Below are 11,897 nucleotides of genomic sequence, written 5' to 3' on the forward strand. Positions count from 1 at the left end.
CGTCCTTGCAATATAATTTATTTTATTAGATTAGGATTTATTTCTCCGAATACTGTGGTGTTACTCGCATAACACTTTTTCATTTATTAAGAATTTAAAAAACTAAGTACAGTATCTACATGTGTGTGTGTGTATGCGTATATATGTATATGTATAGTAACACCTTTTTTTGTTGTTACATAATAACACTTTTTCAAATTAAATTTTACACAATTTTTTTCATTTTTATCTTGCATTTTTTTCTCACTCAACTTAATTGTCGGAACATTGTGGCTGTATTTTTGTAATATCGCTTTTCAGTGTGTCCCTCGTATTTGTGAGTTGGAAGCTTAAGATGTTTAGCAATTATATCGTAGAATTACTACCCTCTTCAATTTATAGTTCTCTCAAATGTTTCACTCCTGAACTGATGAATAATGTGAAACGTATGCATTTATAACCAGCAGCCGTGGACCAAAATGACATTTATTCACAGCTTAAGAACAAGAAAACATCATTCGGTTAAATGTGTAAAAAAACAAGTAGATTATTAAAACAGATAGTCTAGACAATGGCTATCATGGAGGATGTCGATGTCATTCAAATTCATTCCAATTGACATGAGGTGATGGAGACTAGTCAAGAGTGTAGATGTTCTCCTGAACTGGTCTTCTCATCCTGATCTCGTAGATAATATGAGGAGGTTCCTCGCTGGAAAAACTGGAAGAGAGATTTCTACAGTCAACTTATCCTTTCTATTTCATTTACGGCCAGGGGTGTCCAAACTATTGGCGTTTTGTGCCCTGTCGTTTGTTTTTTAAGAGCCCACGTCATGTACTCAGATTACCAATTGACGGAAGAATCGCAAATTTGCCCTTGTATCTTCCCGTTTTTCTGCATTAGAAGTAAAAAAGTTTGAACACCCCTGATCTAAGTTATGCAGTGACATCGTTGTTTGCCATCAAAATACACGCGAGTTTAAAAAGAAACGTGTGCTCACCAGCCACTCCTTAAACCCGGTCTGTATAACCCACCTGCATGAGAAACCATAATGACAACATTCCACGTCACAATCTTATATGCTCACGCTGACGATGAGGAAGATGAAAACGTACGCCTGAAGGCCAGAGAGAGGAAAACAGCGGCGACCGTTATCAGCGCGGTGAGGGAGAGTGACAGGACAGGAACACTGATGTGAAGAGACAGCGACGCTGGAGGATTGAGCACCTGAAAGACAGCAAGTCTTAGCAGCTAGCTATTTGCGCGAATGATCTATCATAGCTAGCTACTTTATTGCTCTATTTTAGCAAACTTGTTGTCAAACAACCTGTATGGCTACTTGGCTTCGAGCTACTATCTCACCTAGCTATTTAGCTTATCTATTTTATTTTATATATTTTTCATAACAAGCTACTTGGTCTAGCTATCTACAGTATTTGTCTTAGCCCAGTGATGCGCATCCAGGAGCATGTGAAAGCGTATGTTTATGAAGATATCCTCCAAGAAATTGCCCAGATAATTGAACAATTTTGGTTCCTAAATGCTTGGGCATTCTTCCCAAAATAAATTAAAACCATTTATTCCTCAACTCCCTGGAGATTGAATAATATTTGGCAAAAATACAGCACAAATATGGTGAATTCTAATCCACCCATTTGGTAAGTGGTTTGGCGTTCAAATCCCATTGCAGTCCACTGATAAACCGCACGCATGTCAAATTTAAACCAGGTCAAAGACTCATGTTGCTCGATGCTATGCAGAGCCGTTTTACTTACTGCGATGGTGGTGGAGTGCAGCACTGTTGAGTTCCTCTTGTCCAGCTGAGGCAACTGCTGTGTTTTCCTGATAACTGCAAAAACGCAGAGAGGGGGAAAAATGGGATTACGAGTGATAAAAGGGATTAAGAACACATTTAAATGATGAGCTATGTGAATTGGGAAAACATTCAAGTGATGTTAATTTACTATAATTGAGGGAACCATTGAGGGAAAAAACATGGAAAGGTACACAGTGACCTAGCGTACTAGTTAGCTTACTGGCCAATTCCATATACTGTATAAGTGAACCCTCGTAAAATGCAAATGTATCACTGATGCAACAGATATTTTAAAAATCAAACCTGACTAATTTCAATGGCCAGCCGTAGAGATTACATCAAAGACCACACAGGTGTCCCCGAAGGTTTTCGATTAGGTGTATTATTGTTTCTTGGGATTCAGTGGAACAAGTTCTCTGAGGTAATTTAAATGGTTTTACTAATCACTAGATCCGCCGTTGGAAATGTTCTCACCCCCGGAAGTCGAAGCCTCTGTTACTTTTGCTGTCGTCGTCGATATTGTTGAAGATGACGACCCCGTTGTAGGTCTGTTGATCGAAGCTGACAGATTTGTAAATGAGACAACCATTTCATAATCCTCTAAATGAATAAGCATTTGCTTTCCTTTACCCAATGACAAAGTACCTTTGACCACCCGCAGGTTCATGATCACCTTCTTGTCGTTGAAGATCCCGTCAATGTCCACCCTGCAGCAGTACGGGCCGCTGTCGCTTCTCCTCACATCCGCGATGTCCAGGTCCATCTGGCCTTCCAGCACATCACCCGTCATCCGGTAGCGCTCCTCCGTCTGCAGGAGGATCACAGTTTGTTTGAGCTCCAGATTTTTCAATCTGATCTTTTTACAAATTGGTGATGAACCAATGACAAAATGGAAAATAACCAGAGCAAATGATTTTCACTGGTTGAATACAGGCTCAATACACGGTGCACAGCGGTGACTCATCAGATGCACCATTTTACTTTTATATTTAAGACAGGTTAGTGATAATGAGCCACACAACGAAGTTATGGGAAGGAGTAGTGGAGGCTAGACTCAGGACAGAAGTAAGTATCTGCGAGCAACAGTATGGTTTCATCCCTGGAAAGAGGACCACAGGTGCATTATTTGCCTTGAGGATGCTCATGGAAAAAACAGAGAACGTCAGAAGGAGTTACATTGTGTTTTTCTAGACCGAGAGAAAGTCTATGACAGAATACCAAGGGAGGAATTGGGGTACTGCATGCCCAAGTCCGGTGTGGCGGAAAAAAATATGTTAGAATAGTATGTATGAGGGCAGCAGAACAGCGGTGAGATGTGCCGTAGGTGTGTCAGAAGAATTTAAGGTGGAGGTGGGACTTCATCAGGGATCCGCGCTGAGCCACTCCCTGTTTGGGGTAGTAATGGATAGGCTGACAGACGAGGTTGGACTGGAATCCCCTTGGACCATGATGTTCGCAGATGATATTGTGATCTCCAGTGAAAGCAGGGAGCAGGCGGAGGAACAATTAGAAAGATGGAGACATGCACTGGAAAGGAGAGGAATGAAGATTAGTCGAAGTAAAACAGAATATATGTGTGTGAATGAGAGGGGCGGTGGGTGAAGAGTGAGGCTCCAGGGAGAAGAGATGGCGAGGGTAGACGACTTCAAGTACTTGAGGTCAACAATACAGAGCAATGGTGAGTGTGGTAAGGAAGTGAAGAAACGGGTACAAGCGAGATGGAACAGTTGGCGGAAGGTGTCTGGTGTTTTATGTGACAGAAGTCTCTCCACTAGGATGAAGGGCAAAGTTTATAAAACAGTGGTGAGGCTGGCCATGATGAACGGATTAGAGACGGTGGCTCTGAAGAAACAACAGGAAGCAGAAATTAAGATGTTGAGGTTCTCGCTCGGAGTGAGCAGATCTGATAGGATAAGAAATGACCTCATTAGAGAGACAGCCAAAGTTGGATGTTTTGGAAACAAGTTACGAGAGAGCAGGCTTAGATGGTTTGGACATGTTCAGAGGCGAGAGAGTGAGTATATTGGTGGTAGGGTGCTGAGGATGGAGCTCCCAGGCAAAAGGGCGAGAGGAAGACCAAAGAGAAGGTTTATGGATGTGGTGAGGGAGGACATGAGGACGGTGGGTGTTAAGAGAGGAAGACGCACGAGATAGGCTTAGATGGAAAAAGATGACACGCTGTGGCGACCCCTAACGGGACAAGCCGAAAGAAAAAGAAGAAGAAGATTTAATACAGGTTAGTGATTCAATAGCAAATATAATATGTATGATCAAATTTGTCTCACCTTTTTGGTCGTATTTGTTGCTTATTCTAGCCACTTTGGCTGACATTTTAAAATATGGGCAAATTGAGTTACAAGATCAGACACGAAAGAAATTCAACACAAGAGTTACGATAAAATACCTTGCAGTCTTGCCTAGCTATACCACGTATGTGTGAGGAATTTGATTTCTGCTTTGAACAGATGGAAATTTTGTACAGTATACATACACACAGTACTCAATAGGGTTTGAAGTTGTTCCACCAGTATTCCATCTATGGAGGTAGTATCAGAACTATTAGACTTGTGCTCGCAGGTGAATTCTCCTCCTCCGTTGTCGTAAAAGCATCTGCTCCAGTGAGACAACTATTTTACACGGCATACCTAATGTGACTGGGGGATGCTGGAATGGCAAGATCCCACCTTCACTGGGTGCTGTGTAAAAAGGGAGTGGTGTCTTAGTACACCAGACCTCCTGTCAAGACTTCACCTTGGAGATGACACCGTTCTCGTCAGTCTGGATCAGGATGTTGCTGCACCAGAGGGTCCCGCAGCCGCGGCCCCAGCATACCCGACTCAGGCCATAACGCTGCACAGAGTACTGACAGGAGAGGGACGCCACGCCACCTTCGGTCACTTTAAAACAGGAAACGGGAACGCCGCCACCTGAGACGTAAATGTTCTTTAGGTTACATATGCACAGAAATATCCACACATTTTCCAGTCATTTTAGAGTCATCAATAAACCCATCACGTGTTCTTTTGGAATATGAGAGGAAGCCACAGTACTAATAAAAAAAAAAATCCATGCGAGCATGGGGAGAACATGCAAAGTCCACAGGAAGACCGAAGCTGCGATTTGAACTCTGACCCATAGAAATGTGGAAAAAAAAGCACTGAATCATCGTGATGTCACATGCAATACAGGGATGTGCAAAAAAAGTTCAATCGCAACAAGCCAACATTCTCATGTGAGGGGGACAAAGAGCCTCCTTGAGCCTTCTCATTGCATGTGTTTTTGATGCCGTCAGTGATGGATGTTGTGATGTCATCAGTCAGCGCCTTACCTGACATGAGGAGGAACACGGCAGCAAAGGTCTGCGGCGTGAGACGGCGGCAAGGCGATGCGGAGGCCATCTTGGTGTGTGTGTGGGTGCATGTGTGTGTGCTCATTGTCGGACAACTCACACTGACACACGCTGACTCTATGACTGTGTGTGTGCGTGTGTGTGTGTGTGTGTGTGTGGTGTGTGTGTGTGTGTGCGTGGGTGGGTGGGTGTTCCAGACAATAATAAAGACTTCATTGATTCGTCCTGAATGTTGGATGTGTGTTTTGTATCCTCACAACTCTACATTAATTATAAAGATGGCAAACGTTTTTTGCAATTTCACATGAACATGCATGACAAAGAGAAGTGTAACTTTGATATATTATGTACAGTGCGACATTGCTTTAACAGGCACATATTTTGGATACTTAGACCTCCATAGAATGACTTTCTTACATGGAGATCCGTATATGGCTTTGTCATACGAGTATCCAGAAAAGCTCCAACTGAAAGCTACAATACTTCTGTTTGACCCACGCTTGTCTCTGCCTTCTCCATATTTTAAATCATTAGAGAGCTTTATCTTGCCTTCTCCATCTTACATTTCGTCTCTTTCGTCTGATTGGTTGCATCGGTGCAGAAGACCCACTTGTGTGAGCACATGTTGACAGCGCTGGCACAAATTGGAGAGCTAGGCAGATGGATAATGACGTAGATAAACGCGAAAAATTCGAACGAGCTGTTTTCCTGGCCTGACGGCAGAAAAGCTCAGGAAAGCGTGGATGATTTTAATTCACATTTCACATGACGCACTAGAGAGTCAATATAACATCCCAAATCCTAGAAAAAATTGCGTTGGTAAAATATGGCATCTTTAATGAACATGCTGTTTGAAGATTGTAATTTTATAAAGGAGAGTACGTACAAAATTGTTTTTAAAAAGTAATGAAAAAAATACCAGGATAACAGGTTGGGCTGTTTGATTTTCATTCTTTATAGTGGTGCTGTGATATATTTTGGGCTGACCTGGGCAGATACGAATTTAATTCAATTAGTGACAATGCTCATGGATCAAAACACTATTTTAAACTATTTTTGGCCTCTTAAATGAACAGAAATTCCATGAATCTGTCGCATCGTCAAAAAATGCATTTTTTAATAAGAAAAAACACCTTACAATATTTCCCTTTTAAAAAAACGATATTAAATATAATATTAAGAATTATATCATTTATGCATCCAAATTTACTGGTACTGTTCTGGTCCTTTTGGTGTGCACACCATAACCAGAAAGCTATGGCTAGTATTGCGATTGCCTGTCTTCATGTGTTCCCCCACTGTTTCTTTTCCTTTAATCAGCGTTGCCTTTTTTTGGGGGGGCTCCCGATTAATGAAAACAAGAAATTAAGGAATTAAGTGATATCAGGCATACAAAAGGACGTTGTGTTTCTCTCACACACAAACACATGCTCACACACATCAACACTCACACACTCAATGGGCAACTGTGCGGCCATGCCACAGACGTACAAACTAGCCCATTATTTGCGTCACATACCCCCCCCCCCTTTCATTTCATGTTTCTTTCTCTCTTTCATGAGACTTCCAGGCATTTTAATGTGAGAGAGTCAGAGAGATCTCTGGATGATTTGACGAAATGTAAGATGGAGAAGGCAAGATAAAGCTCTCTAATGATTTAAAACCCCTCTTCTTCTTTTCCTTTCGGCTTGTCCAATTAGGGGTCTCCACAGCGTGTTATATTTGTCCATCTGTTGCATCTTCCTCTCTAACACCCACCGCCCTCATGTCTTCCCTGACAACATCCATCAACCTTCTAAAAACCCTCTTATGTTTTAAAATCTTACAAAGAAATTAAAACTGGGCCAAGGTAACAAATGTGGTCTGTAAGGTTTATGTACTAACAAGGGTCTCAAATCATTGCTTTTCCGTGTGGAGTTTGCCTGCTCTCCCCGGGCCTGCGTGTTTTTTGAATTGTCAATGTAAAGCCAACTCGAACTTTTAAGATTTTGTTGAGAAAAAAATTGAACACTTCCGTGGTTTTGTCAATGCTTTTATTTTTAAGACTAATGCCGGAAGTTGTTCCTGTCTCTTACCGGTTTAGGCACTACATGTAAGGGTAAACTTTGCCCGTTGCAGATTAGAGATGTTTTTAATGCGCCATTGATATTAAACTAACCTAAAATGTTGAGGAGAAACGCAAAAAAACGGGTTTAATGTTTGTTTTACAACTACATTTTGTGTAGTTGATCGGTCTACATCGACGCTACGTTTAGCCGCCGAGCTAACTGGACTCTTCGGAGGCTGAACCCGGTGAGATGTCTCGGGACAACACGCAAGGAGCGCAGTAAGCCTGAAAACGTGAGTTTTTGACGTTTAAGTCGTTTAATTGCACAATATAGTGATGCGGAGTAACGTCACGGGAATCTAAGTGATGTCACATGACCTAATTACCGTATTCACGCCCTTGACCGGATTATACGTTAAAACCAAATAGATGGGTGACATAATGTAGCACGACGTAGTTCCTTTGTCGTTGTCATCTTAGTGAGCATCCCATTGGGAGAACAAAAATAAATAAGTCAGTATGAACATGAGGTTTTCCTATGTTTCGTATATTACAGTCAACGGTTGGCCCAAAACAATTAAAGAAGTCATGCTGTGCTTTATTCGCTATTTAACAATAAACATATTTAACATTTCTGTGCTACACTTTCATCAAAATATACCAACAATCAAGAATTAAAATGTGCTTTTCACATGGTATTTTTTGTCTCGCTGAAATTATTCCATCCAGGCCAATGAAAATCTGGTTGAGTCTTAAGTCCTGACCATCGTGCCCTGTAGTAGGTTGCGCTTAACTGTGTGTATGTGGTGCATGGACCCAAGTCACCAAACACAAATACCCCGATTTCCACTTAGCTATCAACTTGAGTCAGTACAGTAGTACCTAGACTTGATTGATCTATGAAGTTTTTGAGATACAAGTTGTTCCTCTGTCATTTTTTTTCTTTGACTAGCGAATTAAAATGTGGGATGCAATCGCTAGATTGGGGTTGTGAAGTTGACTGACTTCATAACAAGCATCAATTCGGCGAATGGTGAACAATTCTTCAAATAAAAGTGTGTGTGCTGTTTCAAACGATCAAATACCCCTTCTGGTTGAAATTGACTGCCAAGTAAACATAAAACAGCGTTCCACATTTTATATTGAAAACAATCACATAGCTTTGTTAAGTCTGCTGTCTTAATGCTTACACACAATGCAAAAGATTATCGCCGTGCTAACAAAACTAGCATCAATGTCGTGCTGTTATAACCTTTCTTACATAATAGATATATGTACACAAATGGTGACGCTACATATGTAGATAGTATAAAACACACAGGCATGTATCCTTTATCCTCTGCGACAAGTGTGTAATATTACTCCATCTTACTGTCTTTTGCATCTTTCCCGTGTATTTCTGTAATTCTATAAATTGCCCAAACTTTTCAAATGATTTACATTCTTTTTTTGATTGCTTAATTTCATATGATGTGTGAGCAGGCATTCCAGAGATTCAACTATTTTTTTCCATAATGTGCTCACTTAAACCTCTGATCTGGTTTCTATATTCTGATTGTACCCCAGGCCAGGATGCTCCACCTGCCATACAGCAGCCTGGACCGGGATCGGCCCCTCATCCGACTTCCCTACACCATCTTCGTCATAGGGATGCTTCTTCTCCCTGTGGCTGGCCTACTTTTGTCCCTCTTCATTTCTATCATATACCACTTTGAAGAAGTCAATTACACGCACTGTCATGTAAGTTCTCACCGGAGGTGGCAAAAGTACTCACACGCTGTACTTAAATAGAAGTACAGATACCTATGTAAAAATCAACTAGTAAAGGCAAAAGTATTGATTCGAATCCTTATGTAAACTTTAAAAAGTGCAGAGTCTGAAATACACGCACTCTTAGCCAATTTTTTCCTGACCTGCACAATAGTACCAGTACTAAAAACATGGTATCGTTTCATTTTTGATGGTGAGGTATTTATGTAGTTGTAATTATGTAGTATCGTAATACTATGAAACTTTGTGTGTCTCTCCCCTCTACCAGGTGTCCAACTACCTCCCGTCCATCAGTGCTGCCATCAGCCGTGTGCCGGAGCTCTACATCTGGCGCTTCTGCATCGGGCTGCACTCAGCGCCACGGTTCCTGTTGGCTGCCACGTATTTCAGCTTCTACCGAAATTGTTTTGCCGCCAGGCTTCCAGAGCTGCTCCTGAGCTGGCTGGCGTTCGTGTGCAATCTAGCTGAAAACTGTGGCCTCCTCCTCCTCACCTACGTGGCGTCCACAGAGATCTACAGTTGAGTAAGACGGTTCCTAGATTACAGGACGTTTATAGTTTCTACATCGACTTAAAAAGAATGTATTTATTGTAAACTGTTTAAAATGGGTCATAGTGTCACATTTTTCCCTCTGCAGCAATTCACAAAGGCGCCTTCCTGACGTTCATTGTGAGCTCCCAACTGTACATGCTCATTACATGCAGATTGTGGTATTTGATCAAGACACATCATCTGAACCAAGAGGTAAATTCAACTCGGGTTTATGTATTTTGCTTTTCTTGTTTGACAGATTTGTATTGACACCACTGTGTTAAAGTGACTTAGCGTTATATTTGGAAGCGACACAGTGCCTTTCAGTGCTCCAGTAATTAATTATAATTTTTTGGGGGCATCAGGAACGGACGTCGTACAGGTGGAAGGTGCGCCTGCTCCTCTTCAACTTGAGCTGCTGTGGCGCTGCAGCATATTTCTTCAGACGCCACAACGTGCACTGTGAGGCTGGAAGTGAGTCTTTTTATGACTTGATCTCTTTAAAAACTAGGACTAAGTGTGCATGTATTTTAATGAATGTACAGTATGTGTTTCCTTCTTAATGGGATTTTTTTTTTTTTTAAACCAAAAATCTCTCCATACACTTCCACACTGCTGATGCTTTTGTCCCTTGATACAATGAGTAGAACCTTCATAGTCAAACACAATCTGCTCTGCGACACTGGTTGACTTTGAAGTACAGTAGCTCAACATTTTTTAAAAGATTTTTTCCTGATCTGAAATTGTGTGTTGCCTCCGTATTGTCTATTTATATTTCTATATTGTCTGTTGCCTCTGTGTTTGTTTATGTATTGTTTGTATTGTATTAAGCAATCAGATCTTTTCCCATGTCAATTTAAGTGTCATTGCTGGCTCTTTAAATTGTATCACTTTTGTGGGATTCAACTTTGGAGGTTGTACAGTACGTTTATGCATACAAGCGCTTAATATCCTTAAAATTGGCATTCGTTTTTCGATTGCAGTCAATTAAATTGTGAGGAGTAAGAAGATGGTTGGAGTAAATGCGACACAATTGATGGAATTTTGGAAAGTCTACAGCCTGTCCCATGTTTTTCTGAAATGTCAATTTTCAACGACAAGCACACCAAACTGCACAGGAGAAAGAAAGACTTGATTTCATTGTTTGTACATACTGACACGGCTTCCTTTGCTGTCCTTAGTGTACACGCTGTTTGCGCTCTTCGAGTACCTGGTGGTCTTCTCCAACATGGCCTTCCACACAACGTCGATCTTGGACTTTGGGAAAGAATTTGTTATGGTGGCCATGCTGCCTGAAGACAAGCAATACTAAAAACCAAAGGACGGAGTTTAAATTCTATTTCAGCCTACTGTAGTTGTCGGGTGTGCTAAAACTGTCCTTCCCTCAATATTTAAGGTCGCCAATCTTTATGTGAATGGTGAACACTGAGTTGGAATGGGGAAGAATTTTCCACCACAATGTAGTAAGCAGTGAAGCTAACAGTTAGCCTAGCTTTTTGGACTACTACATATTTTTCTTAGTATTTTCTGCCAGTCTGGATGCCCTGTGCCACTGTGCTGCCTCTCACAGGTCAGTCTTGGTACTTTGGCAGACATCAAAGTGTGTGTGTGGTGTGCAGTTGTGAACGCATCCGTTTTTTTTTTTTTTTGTTTGTTTTTAATAATGATGATGATGTTTTGCCACATGCTTTGACAGACTTTTTGGTGTAGAACCACAGTGATGTGAACAGTGTCACGTTGAAATCTGATCAAATGTATTTTTACAGTTACCATGAGTTCCCGACCTCAGTTCCCCTGCTGACTAAGGCAACTTATATTAACATCAAAGGGAGTTAGGATGTTGCTCAAGTCATGTGACCACAGATCAGGTATGCGGGAGCTTTTTTTTCCCATCAGGCGCCACTTCAGTTTTTATTTTTCCATCTTAGGGCACTCGTGTGTGTGTGTGTGTGTGTGTGTGTGGTGTGTGTGTGGTGTGTGTGTGTGTGTGCGCGCATGTGTGTTTGTCTTTTTACAGCAGATGTTTTTTGTTGTCTGTCTATTTCTTTATTTTTAATAAACCACAATACATTGTGCCTTTTAATGACATATAACCATTTGTAAGGGGTTATTGAACGTGTCTTTTTAGTTGGTTTTATAATACATTTTAAATATTAAAGACACTTTGTGGGCACCCTGTATCACGCAAAGATCTGAAATATTCTGATATATAACGGTCATTTTGTAAGAGCCCTTGTAGGTTTTTAAAAATTAGGTTTATAACTACATGGCGGGCCTTCGGTTCCTCTGACAACTCTTTAATGGCTTGAGAGAAAGACAGGAAGGGGAAGCGGCTTCCCGACTCCGAGGAGTCGCCGCGGAGGAAAAGGCGACATCCGTAAACGGAGAATTTATGCCATCTCCAG

General features: G+C 41.3%; 2 protein-coding genes across 3 annotated transcripts; one reads left to right on the plus strand and one right to left on the minus strand.

Moving 5' to 3' along the window:
* Positions 1-565: 565 nt before the first annotated feature.
* On the minus strand, positions 566-5,216 carry timd4 (T cell immunoglobulin and mucin domain containing 4). Its single transcript, XM_061803689.1, has 8 exons — positions 5,124-5,216; positions 4,547-4,722; positions 2,441-2,603; positions 2,270-2,356; positions 1,755-1,828; positions 1,095-1,206; positions 980-1,013; positions 566-699 (listed from the first exon to the last, which is right to left on the minus strand). Exons 1-8 carry the CDS (start codon positions 5,191-5,193, stop codon positions 615-617), a joined length of 801 nt encoding a protein of 266 aa, XP_061659673.1. The 5' UTR covers positions 5,194-5,216; the 3' UTR covers positions 566-614.
* Positions 5,217-7,176: 1,960 nt separating this feature from the next.
* Positions 7,177-11,353, plus strand: pgap2 (post-GPI attachment to proteins 2). Of its 2 annotated transcripts, none has more exons than XM_061803691.1 (6): positions 7,177-7,484; positions 8,758-8,931; positions 9,230-9,479; positions 9,599-9,705; positions 9,858-9,966; positions 11,259-11,353. In XM_061803691.1, the coding sequence occupies exons 2-6, from the start codon at positions 8,764-8,766 to the stop codon at positions 11,291-11,293; spliced, it is 669 nt and encodes a 222-aa protein (XP_061659675.1). In that variant the 5' UTR covers positions 7,177-7,484; positions 8,758-8,763; the 3' UTR covers positions 11,294-11,353. The 2 variants fall into 2 exon arrangements, with proteins under 2 accessions (XP_061659675.1, XP_061659674.1); XM_061803690.1 differs by lacking the exon at positions 11,259-11,353 and adding an exon at positions 10,674-10,814 and having other exon boundaries at positions 7,178-7,484.
* Positions 11,354-11,897: the final 544 nt, after the last annotated feature.

The sequence above is a fragment of the Syngnathoides biaculeatus genome, chromosome 18, assembly GCF_019802595.1.
Source record: "Syngnathoides biaculeatus isolate LvHL_M chromosome 18, ASM1980259v1, whole genome shotgun sequence".
NCBI classification, from domain to species: Eukaryota; Metazoa; Chordata; class Actinopteri; order Syngnathiformes; family Syngnathidae; genus Syngnathoides; species Syngnathoides biaculeatus.